At 41.2% G+C, this 18,036-nt stretch overlaps 1 protein-coding gene across 5 annotated transcripts in view; it reads right to left on the reverse strand.

The window, feature by feature from the left end:
• The window catches only part of COL19A1 (collagen type XIX alpha 1 chain), a 1,176,857-nt gene that overhangs the window by 16,866 nt on the left and 1,141,955 nt on the right, over positions 1-18,036 (reverse strand). The window contains exon 52 of one of the 5 annotated variants that reach the window (XM_029595661.1): positions 11,218-13,691. The exons of the other annotated variants lie outside the window; for them this stretch is intronic. Within the exon in view, the coding sequence (XP_029451521.1) occupies positions 13,672-13,691 (20 nt within the window). The 3' untranslated portion in view covers positions 11,218-13,671. Of the gene's footprint in view, positions 1-11,217; positions 13,692-18,036 lie in introns of those variants that run through there. 5 annotated transcript variants of the gene reach the window in all.

An 18,036-nucleotide genomic window follows, 5' to 3' on the forward strand; every position in this document is an offset into this window, starting at 1 on the left:
TTGCAAGCCTGAAGCAGCTGCTCTAACAGTTTTGTCACATCTCATCTCACCCTTTTTTTTTTTCCCATTGACTTTAATCCAGAAATTTAAAATTTTTACTCTGACCCTGCTCCAAACTTTAGCTTTACAAGGGAATAACTTTGCAGGTGACCAAATGAAGCAGAGACTATAAAAGCAAATGGCAAGGAGGTCAGCAGCAGGAGACACGTGACATGAGACAAGTGCCAGTGACTAAAAATTGCCATACCCCAATGTAAACCCAAAAGTGAACATTTAGTAATAAAATACGCACACTGATCCAATTTTTTAAGCATCAAATATGCTTTCAGTTACTGGAACACTCGTGCCAAGGACAAAATGCATTAGGATTTTTCTTTTTTTTTTTTAAAGAGAATTAGATCTCTGTTTGGATTTTTTCCAGTCTTAAACTTAGCACACATTTCACTTTCCTGTTTACACTGCCACAGAGATGCTGCATCTGAAATGGGCATTGTGGGGAAGCTCTCAGTTTTCTGCAGCAGCTGAGGGAGAGATTCCATGGCTAGGTTAGAAACTTCTGGCACACAGTTTTCAAGATTCTGTTGCAATTTGCATGACATTTGCATACATTTAAGTATGGTTCTTCATTTCTTAAATGCACAAAAATACCACTTTTCTGAACCTCTTTCGACTATTAACAATTTCCTTTCAAATATGAAATACATAGGTTTCCAACCTTTGCTATGTGTGCTTGGATCATGCTTTTTTTTTTTTCATTCTGTGGTTCTGCAATTTATTTTATTTGCTCCTTTTTTATTTCTCTGCTTCCTTTTTTCATTCCTCCTTTAACGTTCTCAACCAGCTCTGCTAAGACTGCTTTCTAGCTGCTTTTCATTTCCAGTGGTGTTTCTTTAGTCTTCTCATCTCCCTCCCTCTCACAATCTCTCCACAGATCTTCCCTTCCCCCTACTTCCTGCCTCTTTAGTCTGTCCTCTCTTTTCTCTATTTTCAAGTCTGTGCTCTCTTTTTTTTACCTCAGTCTGTTTAGTTTTGCTCCCCCCAAACCAGATCTCTCTATTCCTCCCTCCCAATGTGCTATCTGATTGTATCCCCTGCTGTGATGAAGCTGCATGGCTCTGTAATAGTACAAAAAACTATACACACAGCAACAGTGGGGTATGAACAGCAGTCTATTGGTGCCTGCTGCAGAGACTCCACAGGAGGCAACAGTGGCAAACAGGCTGTGTAAACCAGTGCTTTACCTGACTCTGTACCAGTTGCTGCAGAAGCACAGACCACTGGGGATCCAGGCTGTAAGTAACTGCATTGTTTTATTGACCTCTTTCGTGGTGTTCTTGATACATGCCAATGACACAGTGTGCAGCAGAATGCACAGGAAAGGCTTCTGATGTGGCCCTGCAGGTTGGACTGAGACCTCCATCTCATTTCACATAGACCACCTTAGCTGGGACTTCAACCAGCATCCTAGAGGTAAGAAAGCTCAATAAGGCTGTGCCCAGTCCCTTCAGCCATCCAGTCCCAGTATTGGTGAAGGCCTTAGATGACAGGAGGGAAAGATGTGGAAGGAACTGACAGATAAATGTCACATGTAAGTTATCGAATTGTTTTATCTAAACCTTGACTTCCAAAAGCTGTTGCCATTATATTATATTTTTCAGAGAGTTTTTTTTTTCCAAACTAGAGGATTTGTGTTAAAGGGAAAATCCATGCTTAAAATTCATGTTGACTAGTTATTCAGTCAGATGAAAATTTAACTTCCATAATTTGAAAAATATGATTCAGATCAAAGTAGATTCTGTGCTAGATTACTTAAAGAGAGCTTCCCACTGTTGTTCGGCTCATTTATGTTGTGATATATGAAGCAGTGTACTGATAACAAGTGGCATTCCCACTGAGGGAAAATTGGGTTTTGTTTCATCATTGCTTGCCATGGCTCAACATGATGATCCCAGCAGTAATAAAGAGTCCTCTGCAAGATCTGTTACCTTGTAATATGCTTCAGACTGTAAATGAATATGTAACCACAGACTATTTTCAGCTGGTTGGACAAAAACCTGCCTTGAATATTGAGTGTCTAGTTCTACTGTATGTAGCATCTGGGAATGCTACACTTTATCAGGGTCATTTATCAAATCACGTTAGTGCCTTTATCACCATAACACCTGCGATAAATAACGCATCGTGAGATGCGTATGCAAATTTTAAAATGTTTCCGGAATGGGAGGAGTTTGGGCACAGTTAGGGCAGAGTAAATTAAAATAAGGAGTGTTTACCATTGCGTGCGATAGTGTAACACACGTTTTCACAGGTTTTAATGCCGGAAATAACTACACCTTTTTTTCCTGGTGTTATGCCCAAAATGGGATGGATTTGTGCTAAAAATTGCAAATCCCATTTCAAGAGAGAGAGAGAGCGAGCCTCTAGGGAGGCACACATATTTATTTATTTAATTTATTTTTTTTAAAACGTTTTTATACCGACATTCATTTGCAAATCACATCGGTTTACAAATAACGGGGTTAATACAACATGATTTAGAAAGTGAAAAATAAGTTACATGAAACAGGGAGGTGAAGGAACAAGATGGGAATGAAGTAGAAGAGTAAACAGTCCAAAGGGCGGTTGGATAGGTTAATTAAAATGAAAGAAAATAACGTTAAATAAAATGAAATGAAGTGGAATAACTATTTACAAGATTCTGTGTTGCGGCTCTAGTTCAAGGAGTTAGCTAAAGGTAAAATAGATATTCCACTGCAGGAGGGGCAATTAGTAACCTGGGGTAACTTGATAGCAGGTCGAGATGAATACAGTAGCTATTTCCCTAACATAAAAGGTTTACAAGCTAAAGGGGTCATTTACTAAGCTGCAGTATTTTCCCCAGAGGGAAAATATTGTAGGACTCACTAACCTGCACTATTTAGTATCACAAGTTAAGTGAATGTCGTGGGACTTTTCTCCGTGGTTAAATATCATTGGTAAGAAATATTGCAGTGATGTGGCCCTGTGCGATGCATCTCCACTTTATGGATCTATCTTCTTTTAAAGGGTCCATGCGGACCCAGATTCCTCCTGGTAGCGGAGGGGGGAGGTTCTAGTTAGGCCTCCCTTTTTCACCCTCCCATTTCTTGACATGGTCTAAATATAAAAATAACAAAATGAATATTATTGTGGGAGTTCTGGCCTTTCCCCCTCCATTTCCAAACCTAACCCCTTTGGTAATTCAAAAATGACCCCCTGATCTTGGTCCAACCAACCCCTCTGGACTGGTCAGTCTGAGATTGCCCACTAGTGCTTCTGGTTTGGTGTCTCCATTTTCAAAATGTTGCAGGCCGGCCTAAGCCATAGTTCTGCCCAGATTTTGAAAATGGAGGTCCCAAACAGGGAGCACTTTGGGCGATCCTGAACCTGCTGGCTTACCAATGACTTAAAGGTACTGTTCCAGAGAGGCTGAGTAGAGCAGGAGTGGAGGGATTACTTTTGAATTATCATGGAGATAGGGCAGGGCTAGGGAACCTACAATCTTTTCATTCTATTTTTTTTATATTTAGGCCACATCAGGGGGTAGCAGTGGGAGGTTGGGGAAGGGGGGGGGGGGGGGGGGTCTCTCATCAAACTTCCACGGATTTTTGCACTATGGCTGGGAGTGGGGTTTGGGTGTCTGCTCGGCCCCTTTAAGGAAAACCCCAGGGAGCATTGGGACGTGTGTTAAAATTCTGATGATCCCAGGGCAAGTTAGCTAACTTCTTGAGGTGTAGCTAGCTTTCAATCAAATACTGCAGCTTGCTAACTTCACTGCAAGCCATGATATGTAATGCACATATAAATGAGCTGATTTGCATGCCAATTGATTCATTTGAATACCTTCATTTCACCAGGCTTTTGGGGAAGATAACTCAAATTCTTAACATTATTTGTGTGGTAACTGCTTACTGTAGCTTGATAAATGACCCCCAAATTTGTAACCGAGGTAATGGAGGGCAAAGTGAATTGCCCAAAGTGCATTACTAAGAGACATAGCATCCCTGGTTCTCAGTCCCTGATTCTGGTCCCTGGTTAAAGCACCACTAGGTGGCTACTCCACTCTACTTACTAATAGACACTAACGTGAGTGTACAAAGATATTTTGATATGAGGAGGAGGTTTGGTCCAGTTCTTAGAGCACTGGACTAGAAGTCAAATTAATTCCTGCATTGCAAGTTTATATATTCTCTCTATCCCTTATTTTTTGTATGACCATGGCTATGTGACTCTGTCACCCTGTGTTTGCCCAGCAGCAATTGGAGAACTATAGTCACTGTTTTCCTTATAGTCTTTGGAAAGCTTTCACCTGGACCAGGGACCAAACTATCCACAGCAGATATGGCTGCCTGCATTTATCTGACATACTAAAGTATAAAGTACATTGGGATCCTGTCAGAATGGGACATATTACCTGAATCCAAATTTTGATGATAACACATTTTTTGTAGGTGTTGTTGGATATGATGGGAAGCAATGTATATATTTTATAAACTATTAGATTACATTTTAGATGGCTGCTTACGAAATTATTATACAGTCTATGAAGATTGCAAATACATTAAGTTTAGAGCTGAAGAGATAACCAAGATTTCTATATTACAGTATAGTATTTAAAAATGGTCAGAAGGTGATTCATTTTGTGCAGAAATATAAATATCTCTTCAATAAACTTCTGCCATAAAAACCTATAAAATTGTCAGGTATATGTCATAGTATGATGCATAGTAATATTATGATGCATTTTTTAATGTATTAAATTGATCACACAATACATTTTTGAGATGCCCATATAGTAAGACACATTTAAGACTCACAGAAGTTTGAATACAAGATTTCTTTGGTAAATCTTTCTAAAAGTATTACTTTATTTTACAGAGTGTAAACAATAGTAAAAGCAGCTAGGTATTTAAGGTACAAGTACCTGTCTAAACAATCCAGCATTTAATAATTTAGCACATCTTACATGAGGTATATTCAGCTTGTTAGAAGGAGGTCACAGTTTAACACTTTAAAACAGGATGATTATCCTGGATGGTGATATACAAAGCCATTGGATTTCTTGTGGATTTATTGATGAGGTTATACACAAGTTTTTTACCCATGCAAATGAGCTGAGTAGAAAAATTGCATGTGCATTTATTGCAAAAAAATTCACAATAAAGATAACTACACCTCACTGAAGCACAGTTATCTTTTTTTGTGAAAGCTGACCCATGAAAATATTTTCGCACACTAGTTTTCACCAATTCACAATTAATGAGCCATTTTGATTGATTATTGCATCTCAGCTGTTCATTAACTTTGAATATGATTACAATTTTGCATGTGGCAGACTATGGACAACATTTTACTCTTTGCAAAACTAAACATTTTCACAAATGGCTCCTTGCATGCACACATTGTCACTAATTACACATACTAATTAGGGACTTTAAGTGCAAAGGGCCATTTGGGAGAAATTTCACTTGTTATTACATTTGCCTCCTGGTCATTTAAGGAAGAATTATTAAGTAATTGAGAATATTCCAACCTTGGGTTATAAGAGGGGTGAGGATATGTATAATATCAGCACTATTTAACAGTAGTTAATAAATATACTTCACTGCTGTGTTAAACATATGTAAAATCTAAGTAGCAAGAGCTTCTGGTCGGATCTGTAGGGTAAGGGGGAATAATAATGATATTATTGATTCCACAATATCACAGAAGTACACACGCACAATGGAAATCACTGTAGAGAAGTATGGGTGTCTAACCCCAGAATATAGCAAAGGAAAGTGATTTTCAGGATATTCCAAATGCATAAGCATGAGATAAATTTATATGCAATGGGAAACACAAATATATACAATGTTGATTTTCATGTGAGTGGGATTAATTTGCATATGGGATAATTATTTAGTAAAACCGCACTATAATGGGATTCCCATGCTGTAGTTCAATTCTGATGGTAAGACTACCACCATCTGCTCAGTATGACTTCCAGAAATGTTTTAAGATAAGTCAGTTGGCAATTAAAAACAAGTAAAATTACTGAATAGAATGTGAAAAAACAGAATTAAAAAAAAAAAGATTGGGTGAGGGACATGTAAGAGTATAAAAATAAAACACATAACTGCAAGTTTTAATTCCAAACATTTTGGGCCTCGTCAGGTCCCTTATTCATCGGGCCCCCCTCAAAGGCTTTTGTCTTTATTTCGGGGGCGGAAGCAGTCTTTGACAGGCCTGTATACATTATTGCTCTCCGTTAACTCTTATAAAGTCTTTGGGGGTACTAGCAGAGTTATGGAACTTGGACTTAGGTTTGGAGCTTGAGGATGAGGATTTTTTAGATGAAATTGCTGATTTTTACAAAGTCATCCCTTCGGTTGGGTTGCGGGAACAGTATTTAGGGGTGATACACAGGTTAATTATCTCTCCTAATAGGGCTAACCAGATGACACTTATTTCTTCCCTGCAGTGTCTTAAATGTTCTGAGAACCATGCCTCTTTAAGTCATGGGCTTTGGGAGTGCCCTCCAATTATAGTTTTTGGGAAACTGTACTGAAGTATTTGTCTGCATTCATGGGGTGTACGGTCCCTGTGCATGCCTCTATTGGGGTCTTGGGAATTCTCACCAATGAAGTAAATTGTAGCAATCTGGCTCGCAAACTCCTGATCAAGGGGGCGGTAATGTATCTTGCACAAGTGGATTCCAGAGTGATGTACTGTCGTTTGACTTCTGGTTTGCAGAAATGCTAGATCTGTTGAATTTGGACAATCGGTCATGGACTATGAAGAAGAGGAGCAGGCAATCTGCCTTTCCTAGGATTTGGGAACCATTAATTAAACAACTCCTAGTTGCGTGTCAGAGAAGGTACATGCATGCTAGGCCAGTGTGTACCCACACATCATCTGCTAATTGATTGATTGTTCTTCTTCATCTAAATGTGCTACCTCTGTTTAACTTTCTGCAGCTCCTGGATGTACGGAAGGGTGGGTGGGGATCATCAGGGCGGGGGTGGGAGGTTAATGTTGTTACTTTCTATTATGGTTTGTCATTGCACAGTTTGTTCTTTTCTCTGTAAAAAAACTAATAAAGACATTTATACAAAAAACATAAACCTGTATTATGGTAAAAGGAATAGGAGAACTAAGAATAATATTTAAAGAGGAAGATATAGAATCAAACAACAGAGAAGTTGGTATGTTGTATGGAATGTATCTAAAACTATTGCCTTAAGAAAATCCTTTTTGGTAGCGTGCAATGTAAATATGAAATAATTAGATTTTTAAAAATTAAATTAGTGACTGTTAATTGGTTATTTACTTTTAAGAAGGAAATCCCCTGCTGTACCTTTAAGTTTCCTGTGTCCATGGTTTCCCTCATCTACTCTCTGTTTCCTTCTTCTTTGCCCTTGCCACCGGACTTCAGTTTAAAGACTGTGTAGATTTCTAAAGCTTTCAAGATCATCTAGACATTCTTCAAAGTGACCTGCATGCAGCTGCGACCTCCTTGGCACTTTCAGCTGCCAGCAAAAGTGCTTCAATTTTCAATACTGAGGGAGCAGCGCAAGGGACTTGAACCAAATTTACAATAAAACTGGAGCATGCCGTCACTGTGGAACATCTGAGTCACTGTTGCTATAAAGTTCACTAACACGGCACTAAAATAGCCTAAGAAAAAATATGCCAGGCATGAGTACAAAAACATAGAATATCTTCCTGTTACATACTGTTTGCTCAGTTCAGGTTACACTAATAGAAATCATAGTGTCCCAGCCACTCTTGAGAAAGAGATGTGGTGAAATCTCAAAATATCTAAAGCCAAATTCATGTCCACTCAGCTTCATGTAACTAAATCCTCCCTAAGAAAGGAAAATGTATGTAGAAACCAATGTGGTCGATAAGCAAATGTCTTGTCCAGCTAAATTCGGTAGCGGGACAAACCACGGGCTTTTAAAATTCCCATACTCTGATGACTTCAAGTTATCTTGTTAAGTGGTTAGCCAAATAAAACTTAGTCATAGGGAGGCATTCTGGGATGGAGTTAAGTTAGTTGGATAAGTTATCTGGCAAACTCTGATAAGCATATCCAGCAAAATCTGGTTGTGACGGAGAGCAGTCCCAAAGTTTTTCAGAAAAGTTTATCCTGCTTATTAGGACTTTACCTGGTAGTGCTCCACTGAATATGCTGGACAAGTTATCCCACTAACTGCTCTCCCCTGTTGGATGCAGGGGAGATATGATATAGATCTTCAGATATCTGAAAGGTTTTAATGATGCACAATTGAAAAACCTTTTCCATTGGAATGAAGTCAGTAGAACTAGGGATCACATAATGAAACTCCAGAGAGGATGACTGAGAACCAACTTCAGGAAATATTTCTTCACAGAGATGATGCTGGATGTCTGGAGTGCCCTTCCGGAGGAGGTGGTGAAGACAAAAACTGAAAGATTTCAAAGGGACTTGGGATAAACACTGTGGATCCCTAAAGGCCAGACGATGGAAATGAAGAAAAGAGTGCATGGGGTAAACTTGCTGGTGTGGCGGACAGGGGCGGATTGGCCTATCGGGGGATCGGGCTTCCCTCCCGGTGGGCCGGTCGCTCCCATCATGTGATTTTTTTTTTTTAAAAACTTCCCAGCCAAAGACAAGAAGAAGGTCTGCTGGTGCTGCGGCCCGAAGAGCAACCTGCGGGCAGGGCCGGTGGAAGCACTGGGCCTGGGGCGCCGCGAGCAGTGGTATCCCGAGGGGAGCCAATGCCCCCGGGCGCAGGGAGGCTCATGCGGCGCTGCGACAGGCAGATGGGCAGGGCCACAGTGAGGCTCGCGTCACCATGGCCCGAAGAAAAAGATCACATTTAAATGCACTGATGCTCCTCCTCCTTCCTGCCTGTGCGGCCCCGGAAGTAAACGTTGCCAGAGCCGCATGGGCAGGAAGGAGGAGGAGCATCAGCGCGTGCAGAAGAGGAGCAGCGCTTACGGGCCACCATGAATCCGAAGTCGCAACGGCCCGAGAAGAGGAAGAGGCCCGGTAGCAGGGCCGCCGCAGCCCGAGAAGATCAGGGCCACTGCGGCCCGAGAAGATCAGGGCTGCTGCAGAGCCCATCCTGCGGCGACCCGTGAAGAGGAAGCCCAAAGGTGAGAGAGAGGCTGAGGGTCTGTAGAGTGTGTGTGTGTATGCGTGTATGAGATGAGTTGAGAGATTGTGTGTGAGAGTGAGGACCTGAATGTTTGCAGAGACAGCATGTGAGAGAGCCTATGTGTGTGTGTGAGAGAGACAGCATATGACAGTGAGAGCCTGTGTGTATGAATGATGGTATGAGAGAGAGCATGTGACAGTGAGAGCCTCTGCTTTTGAGCAAGACAGCATGTGGGAGTGATAGAGAGCCTGTGTGTGTGTGAGAGAGAGCATGTGACAATGAGAGCTTGTGTATGAATGATTGTATGAGAGAGAACATGTGACAGTGAGAGCCTGTGCTTGAGCAAGACAGCATGTGAGAGACTGTGTATGTGTGAGAGAGAGAAATGCATGTGAGAATGAGAACCTGTGTGTTTGAGGGAAGAAGATGGAGAGAAAAGAAACAGAAAAAAAGACAATATAAAAGGAATTGGCAAAAAAAATAAGAAAGGGAAGGTGGAAAAAAAAAGCCTGTGACCAACCAATTAGAAAATTAAGATCAGACAGCAAAGGTAAAAAAAAATAAATTAATTACTTTTTAGTGATTGGCACATGTCATCTTTGGGAATGTGCAAGAATAGCACTTTCTCTATGTGGATCTCACAATGTATGAGATCAGCATGGAGAAAGTGGAAGCCCACGGGGCCTGCACAGAGGAGGCAGCAGAATGGGCTTCAGTGTCAGTAGCAGCAATTGGCACCTCCCCAATAGCCATGTGGCAGCAGTGACAGTGGCAGCAGAGGAAAGAGAGAGGTTTTGAGGTTGCTGGCAAAAGAGAGTGTGCATGTGTATGAATGGGACTCTGCCTGGGGGGTGTATGTGTGTGAATGCATGGGTGCCTGCCTGGGGGTCTGTGTGTATGATAATGAATGTGTGCATGCCTGGGGGATGGGGAGGGAGTGGTGTGAGAATGACTGGGAGCCTGCCTGGGGTTCAGTGTGTGTGTGTTTGTATGTATGTGAGGGAGCCAGTGAGTGTGAGAGCATGAGTGTGTATGAGAAAATCCAGGGGAGTAAGAGTTTGTGTGCGGGGGGGGGGGGGGGGGGGGGGTTTGGTGTGGAGGGGGAGAGAGTGTCTTAGAGCCTGAGAGTGTGTCAGTGTCAGTGAGAGCGAGAGGTTATGGTGGATATAAGAACATGAATGTATATGTATGTGACAGTGTATGTGTGAGAGAGAATGGACATGTGAGTATGTGTGAGAGAGAGAGGATAACCTCCTAATCCTCGACAATATCAGGGTGACTGGAAATCAAGAGCTCCCACAGAAGGGGACAGCAGGGGCTTTTTAAAATCCTTATTAGTTTTAATTATTGAATATTATTTGATGTCTGCTCTTTTTGAAATATTTTATTGGTGTTATATACACATTTTTGAAAATTTCCCTGAGTTAAATTACTGGAAGCTCTATTCATCAGCAGTTTTGAAATATATATTTTTAGTATCATTTTCCTATGTTGTTCCTATGATGTTTTATAGTTCTTGATTTTATTGTTTGATGTTTTATGAGGAATTATGGTATTTTCTGTTTTTCCATTGCTGCATTACATACAGTCTAACTTGTTGTGATTTCCAGTTCAGTTTGTCTGTGCATTTCTGTGTATATTTTATGGTCCCTTTATTCTGTATTTGGTGACTCACCAAATTGTATGTGTAATTGGGTACCCATGGGCCAGTATGGAGAAAAATCCCCCGGGCCACTATTTTTCCACAATCCGCCCCTGGTGGCGGATACTACCTTTAACCAGTAAACCTTCATACTGTTGATGCAACTCCATTATTGCTCTCTGCTTTAACAGCAGGGGGAAAAGAGGACAAGGGGAATTAGATTCAGACAGCAAACAACAAGGACATTGAATTTTATAGTCTAGAAAAACAAATAAGCATGGGGTAACTTGCTGATATGGCTGTTACTACTCTTAACCAATAAGCCTGATAGTTCTGATACAGCTCCAACATTGCTTTCTGCTTCAATGGCAAGAGGTAATGAGGAATTGGACTCAGACAGCAACTTGTATAGGAAACTGATAAGTATGGGGGTGACCTGTATGGTGTGGCAGATGCTACCATAAGCTTGCTGGGCAGAATGGATGGACCATTTGGTCCTTTTCTGCCTTTATTTCTATGTTTCTAGGTGTCTATGTTTCCATGAATATCAGGCTCAATGTTCTTATGTCTTTATACTTTTATAAACTCATGTATGATGCAATTTTTGATAGGATATTTTAGGGGTTTCAAAGGTCAGCTTGAGTACAGCAGAAAGTTGGCAATGTAGAATGTAATTTCTTGAGGTCATTCTTATAAAGATCAAGATATATTAGAAGTTATATGAAATAATACAAAAAAACCCAATGAAAATTCAGGGTATGTGCATGCATATGTATCTGTGTGTGTGTGTGTGGTCAAAGAGAGTCAAAAGAAATATGGGCTTAGAAGGAGCTGTGTGAGAAGAACAAACAGATTGTCCTATAGGATACAGACTGCATATTCTTCATTTTCATTAGGTTTCAGAATCCAAAATGAAAGGAGGTTTTTTTAAAGGAAGAAAAAAAATTGCAGGAAGCTTCTAGTTATGCTGCATGTCTTTGGCATGGCTCTTGTCAATTTTTACTTATGAAGTGAATCATGAAGACTTGGTTGGACATGCACACAATTAGTGTACCCTGATTGTACCAGAGTTTCTAATGTTGGTGTTAGGACACCCTGTAGTCAGTCTGGTTTCCACAATATCCACAATAAATATGCATGGGATTGATTTGCATGTACTACCTCTCCTGCATGCAAATCTATCTCATGCATATTCATTGTGAGTATCCTGAAAACAAGATTGGCTAGGGAGAATGGTGGAGGTACTCCAGGACTGACTTGAGAAACACCAGACTATACAATACCTTTCCGGGCTTCAGGAGAAACCCCTCTGATAATCTGAGACCCATATTTTTACACTTTATAGTCTTTTAAAAAAGTTTTGCTACATTTGCATAATATAGGCATACGTAATCAGCATAAGTTAATACCTTCTATTGTCTCAATATGAAAATTATCCAGAGATAAAATTGTACATGAGCATCGAAGACTACATAGATCAAATCTAAACAATGTGTCTGTATAATTTTCATGTTGGTCAAATATAAAGTGTCAAAATTCTCAAAGGATCCAGATTTCCTCAAGATCAATATGGGTTCTAACATTTTGCACAGTGATATGCAGAAAACAAAACAGAAGTACATATAAAATTGACCAAGGCTTCCTGAGTTCTTTGTTTAGTTGCTATGAGACCATATATTCAGATTCTGGAACACCATGTTGCTAGACTCACACTGCCCTACTGTTGCTCTTCTACCTACATAAAAGCAAAGAGTAATTTAAGACATTTTTCAAAATAATCAAGCCAAGTTTCTGAAGACCATGACTTGCCCTAACCTTAGAGTGAATCCTGATTTTTTTCAGAAATGCAGTACTTCCTGATATGTTACTAGAGGGATTTATAAACAAGCAGAATACACTAACAAGAAACATCTTGTCTTTTTACCTTGCTCTTATTCATCTCATTTATTTTCCTCAAAATGGAGTCCTCATCTTTTGCCAATGGGAGTGACCGCCAACTTATTTCACTTCACGTTTGCACATAGGAAAATATTGTAGCACAAAGCATAGCAATTTACAGTTTATGTTAAAATGGAAGCCTCAGAATGAATAGAAGGAAAGTATTAAAAGGTCAATACTGAAAATGATTTGTAAAGTTAAATCCCAGATTTAGCCACATAAACCTCAGGATCTAAAATCCTGTTAGTCTGATGACCCCGGATTTAGCTGGCACACTTTTTATCTAACAAGTTAGACAGATAAGTCAGAGACAGGGCCAGTTATCCAGCTAAGTTATCCAGACAAACACTGATGTTTAGCATTATCTGGCTAACATAGATGAAAAACTTTATGGGAGCCAAAAAGCAGCCCTCATTTTTAAGATAACTGGCCCATGCTGCTAAATATCCTGGCTGTTAGCTAGATAAGTTTATTTGGTTAGCTTTCCTAGCCAGCCAATGGCTGAATATGGACTATATGTCTGGAACCTGAATTCTTCAAATGTGTGAACTAGAAATTAAATGTAGACTTCAGTTTTACAATGCAAAGCTGTGAGTTTCAATTTCTGAAGCTCCCTTGATGGCACTTCTCACTGCCTTTCTTTTCAGAGATTTTTCAAGCTGCTTGCAACATACACCCTCATTAGATGGCCAGATAATGACATGAACAAGGGTCTTTACATAAGGCACAAGTTATTGGTTCCTGTGTTATAGATAAACAGAAAGATGTAGTCCCTTTTTTCTTTGGCTACTCCAGTCTTGTCTTGATGTTCTCCTTTTGAGCTCATCTCATTTTCAGGCTTCACTCCAGGGTTTGTCTTACTCATCAGTATCAATCTTCACAAAGCTCTGGGCTCCAGATATCTTCATTTGTGCTTTCCTCTTCAGCATTTCAGTCTGACTTACTCTATCCCAGAGCAGACCAAACTAACAAAAGATAATAATTTAGCACTACCTATACAGAAAATAAAGAAATTTCTACGATAAAACCTAGCAGCTGTAATTCTACATTCTGCATTTGGGATTGTTGTTTTATTCATTGTCCATTAGTTTATCACCCATTGTTTCTTTCACTAGGATTCTCTGTGCTGTTGTCAGTGTTTCATCTTTCTTTTTGGTTGCTGATGTTTTGTTGGTGCTGATTTTCTTTTATTTATTTATTTATTTGTTCAGTTTTATATACCGTTATTCGGTTGAGCCATCATAACGGTTTACAAAAGTATACATTTATCTTGTAACTGAGCAGTAATATGAACGTTAAACATATTCTTAGCAGTTGGGTAGCAGTACAAAACCATTTAAACAATATCAGAGATAGGCATATCAAGTCCAGAGCGAATTATTAGGTTAGAAGGGGAGGGCATGCAGGTACAGGGAGAAGAGAGTGAATTAAGAGGTATACAATTGAGAGTTCAGTTGAGAGTTGGGATGATTAGACGTCTCAAAATAGGAAATAACAGAATGTTTTTTATTGCCTTTGTACATGGCTGGTGACAGTGTAGTGTGCAAGGGTCCTGGTTTTTTTGTGATCGGAGGCTAACAGGATTTCTGGTCAGCGTTGTACCGCTCAACATAACTTTTGTGCCAGGTCCGTAGCCTGAAGACATCAAGCTGAGCCGGCATATTCACAAGGTACTGGGCAAATTTGATTATCAGACTGTATATGTATGGGAGGTTGGAGAAAAAGTTGGGGAAGTGAGCCATCCATTTATACAGGAACTGCTGGTTCTTTTAGCTTGCAATAGCCCAGTGACAGAGAGAAACAAGAAAAGACTACCAGATGATTTGAGCTGTTTAGATCCTTGCTTAAAACTATTGGGGCAGAGGTGAGATAAAAGTCAGAAAATAAAGTAAAATTCCGAAAGGCTGAGCTTGCTAGTGATTGCTAGAGTGTGCTGATTTATAAGTAATAGAGATGTGAATCGTGTGATCGATCATCTTAACGATCGATTTTGGCTGGGGGGGGAGGGAATCGGATCGTCGCGGTTTTGTTTCTTTTAAATCGTGTAAATCGTAAACCGGCACACTAAAACAACCCTAAAACCCACCCCGACCCTTTAAAATAAATCCCCCACCCTCCCGAACCCCCCCCCAAATGTCTTAAATTACCTGGGGTCCAGTGGGTGGGTCCCAGTGTGATCTTCCACTCTCGGGCCACGGGTGCGTTAATAGAAATGGAGCTGGCGCTACCTTTGCCCTGTCATATGACAGGGCAAAGTCCAGTGGGGGTCTGGAAGCGACCTCCTGCACTCGAATCGTATTGCCGTATTGCAAAATGGCGCCGGCCGTATGGCCATATTGCCGTATTGCAAAATGGCGCCGGCCGTATGGCCATTTTGCAATACGACAATACGATTCGAGTGCAGGAGGTCGCTTCCGGACCCCCGCTGGACTTTTGGCAAGTCTTGTGGGGGTCAGGAGGCCCCCCCAAGCTGGCCAAAAGTCCCTGGGGGTCCAGCGGGGGTCCGGGAGCGATCTCCTGCGCTCGTGACGTCGGGGGACAGGAACCAAAATGGCGCCGGCGCCATTTCTATTAACGCACCCGTGGCCCAAGAGTGGAAGATCACACCGGGACCCCCCCACTGGACCCCAGGTAATTTAAGACATTTTGGGGGGGTTCAGGAGGGTGGGGGATTTATTTTAAAGGGTTGGGGTAGGTTTTAGGGTTGTTTTAGTGTGCCGGTTTTCCCGCCCTCCCCCTTCCCCCGATTTACGATTTTTGACGATAAATCGGGGGAATTCCTATTGTATATCGCCTCTAACGATTTTTGATGATTTAAAATATATCGGACGATATTTTAAATCGTCAAAAAACGATTCACATCCCTGATAAGTAATCATAAATTGATGCAACAGAGATTAGGTGATTAGAAGTTAGGTACTTTAGTTTAAAGCAGGGCCTTCCAAGTCTGTCCTGGGGATCCCATAGCCATTCAGGTTTTCAGGATATCCGCAATGAATATGCATGAGATAAATTTGTATATACCGAGGCTCTATGACATGCAAATCTATCTCATGCATATATTCATTGTGGATGTCCTGAAAGTCTGACTGGTTGTGGGGTCCCCAGGGCAGGCTTGGGAAACTCTGGTTTACATGCTACTATTTATGGCTGTGTAAACTCAGTAGGAAATTACACATTGCCTTGGTGACTTTTGCCTTTAAAACAGAGAAGGCACATGTTGGGTGCCTGCTCCTTGCTGTTTCTCCTTTGCTTTATTTGTCATTGCTTGTATGCAAGCAATCCTCAATAAATCTGTTTATCTTTTGAAAGAAAGCAAAATTGCTTACCTTGTAATAGGTGTTATCCCAGGACAGCAAGATGTAGTCCTCACATATGGGTGAGATCATTGATGGAGCCCTATTGCGGAAAACTTTCTGTCAAAGTTTCTAGAAACATTTGACTGGCACTCTGAACCCACTGAGCATGCCCAGCATGCCATGATATTCTCAGCCACAGGGGTCTCCCTTCAGTCTCGTATGTAGCAATAAGCATTAGCAAAAAATAAAATAATAAAACTTATCAGACCCAACTCCACGGGGTGGTGGGTGGGTTTCATGTCCTTGGATAACACCTATTACAAGGTAAACAATTTTGCTTTATCCCAGGACAAGCAGGATGCTAGTCCTCACATATGGGTGAATAGCAAGCTAGAGGCTGAGTCATTTTGTAATGAAGCAACACTGAAGTATTGTTGGTGAAAATGAGGCAGCCGAAGATCACAGCAGGTTGGATGTAGAAGGAGTTGGGGTTATACTGGAAACAAGTTCTTTAAGACAGATTGTCCGTAGGCTGAATCTTGTCGTCTTTCTTTGTTCAAACAGTAATGAGCTGCAAAGGTGTGAAGAGAACTCCATGTTGCCGCTTTACATATGTCAAGAATTGGCACTGAACGATAGTGTGCTACTGAGGTTGATATTGCTCTTACTGAATGTGCCTTTACTCGCCCTTGGAGAGGAAGGCCTGCTTTTTCATAACAGAACTGAATGCAATCTGCTAGCCAGTTGGAGAGAGTGTGCTTGCCCACTGCTTTACCCGGTTTATTTGGATCAAAAGATACAAAGAGTTGAGTGGATTTCCTGTGGACTGCAGTGCGGTCTAAGTAACATGCAAGCGCACGTTTACAGTCCAAGGTATGTAAGGCCCGTTCCCCTTGGTGAGAATGAGGCCTTGGAAAGAATGTGGGCAAAACTATGGATTGGTTCAAGTGGAATTCCGTAACTACCTTGGGGAGGAATTTTGGATGTGTTCAGAGAACCACTCTGTCATGTAGGAATTTTGTATAGGATGAGTATGTGACAAGTGCTTGTAACTCACTAACCCTTCTAGCAGACGTAATGGCTATGAGGAAGATAATCTTCCATGTGAGAAATTTAAGATCACAGGAAGTCATGGGTTCAAAAGGAGAATGCATGAGCCTTGTTAAGACCAGATTCAGGTCCCATTCTGTGACTGGTGGCCGAATTGGGGTTTAAGGTGAGTTAAACCTCTCATAAACCTGCTGACAAGAGGTTGTATGGATATGGGTGCATCTCTTAACTTATTATGGTAAGCTGAGATTGCACTTAAGTTTGGAGACCAGAGTCTGAAAGATGGCATAAATAGTCTAATAGATAAGTTGTGGGGCAGGAGAAAGGGTCAATGTCCTTTTGCGTGCACCACAAAGTAAACCTTTTCCATTGCGAAGAATAGTTCTTTCGTGTTGAAGGTTTACGTGAAGCTATAAGCACTTGAGAAACATTGGTTGAAAGATTGAGTGGTTGTAGGATCAAGCTTTCAACATCCACGCTGTCAGGGATAGGGATTGAAGGTTGGAATGGCGCAACTGACCTTGATCCTGAGTTATGAGAGTGGGAGCTACACCCAGGCGAATTGGTTCTCTGATCGAGAGATCTAGAAGTGTGGAAAACCATACTTGTTGACGCCAATACGGGGCTATGAGTATCATGGACCCCTTGTCCTGTTGTAGCTTTACTAGAGTTTTGGTTATGAGCGGTGTTGGAGGATACGCGTATAATAGTTCTAAGTTCCAAGGGCGAGCAAAGGCTTCCTTGGCTGGCTGGTGTTTGTGTCTGTGCAGAGCGCAGAATTTGCCACTTTGTGATTCAGGTGTGATGCAAAGAGGTCTATTGTTGGTTGCCCCCAACATTGAAATATCCTGGTCGCTACTAAGGGATCCAGGGACCACTCGTGTGGTTGGAACTGATGACTGAGGCGGTCTGCCACTACGTTGTGAATGCCTGCCAGATAAGTGGCCCGGAGAAACATTGA

Source organism: Rhinatrema bivittatum, chromosome 3 (genome assembly GCF_901001135.1).
Source record: "Rhinatrema bivittatum chromosome 3, aRhiBiv1.1, whole genome shotgun sequence".
NCBI classification, from domain to species: Eukaryota; Metazoa; Chordata; class Amphibia; order Gymnophiona; family Rhinatrematidae; genus Rhinatrema; species Rhinatrema bivittatum.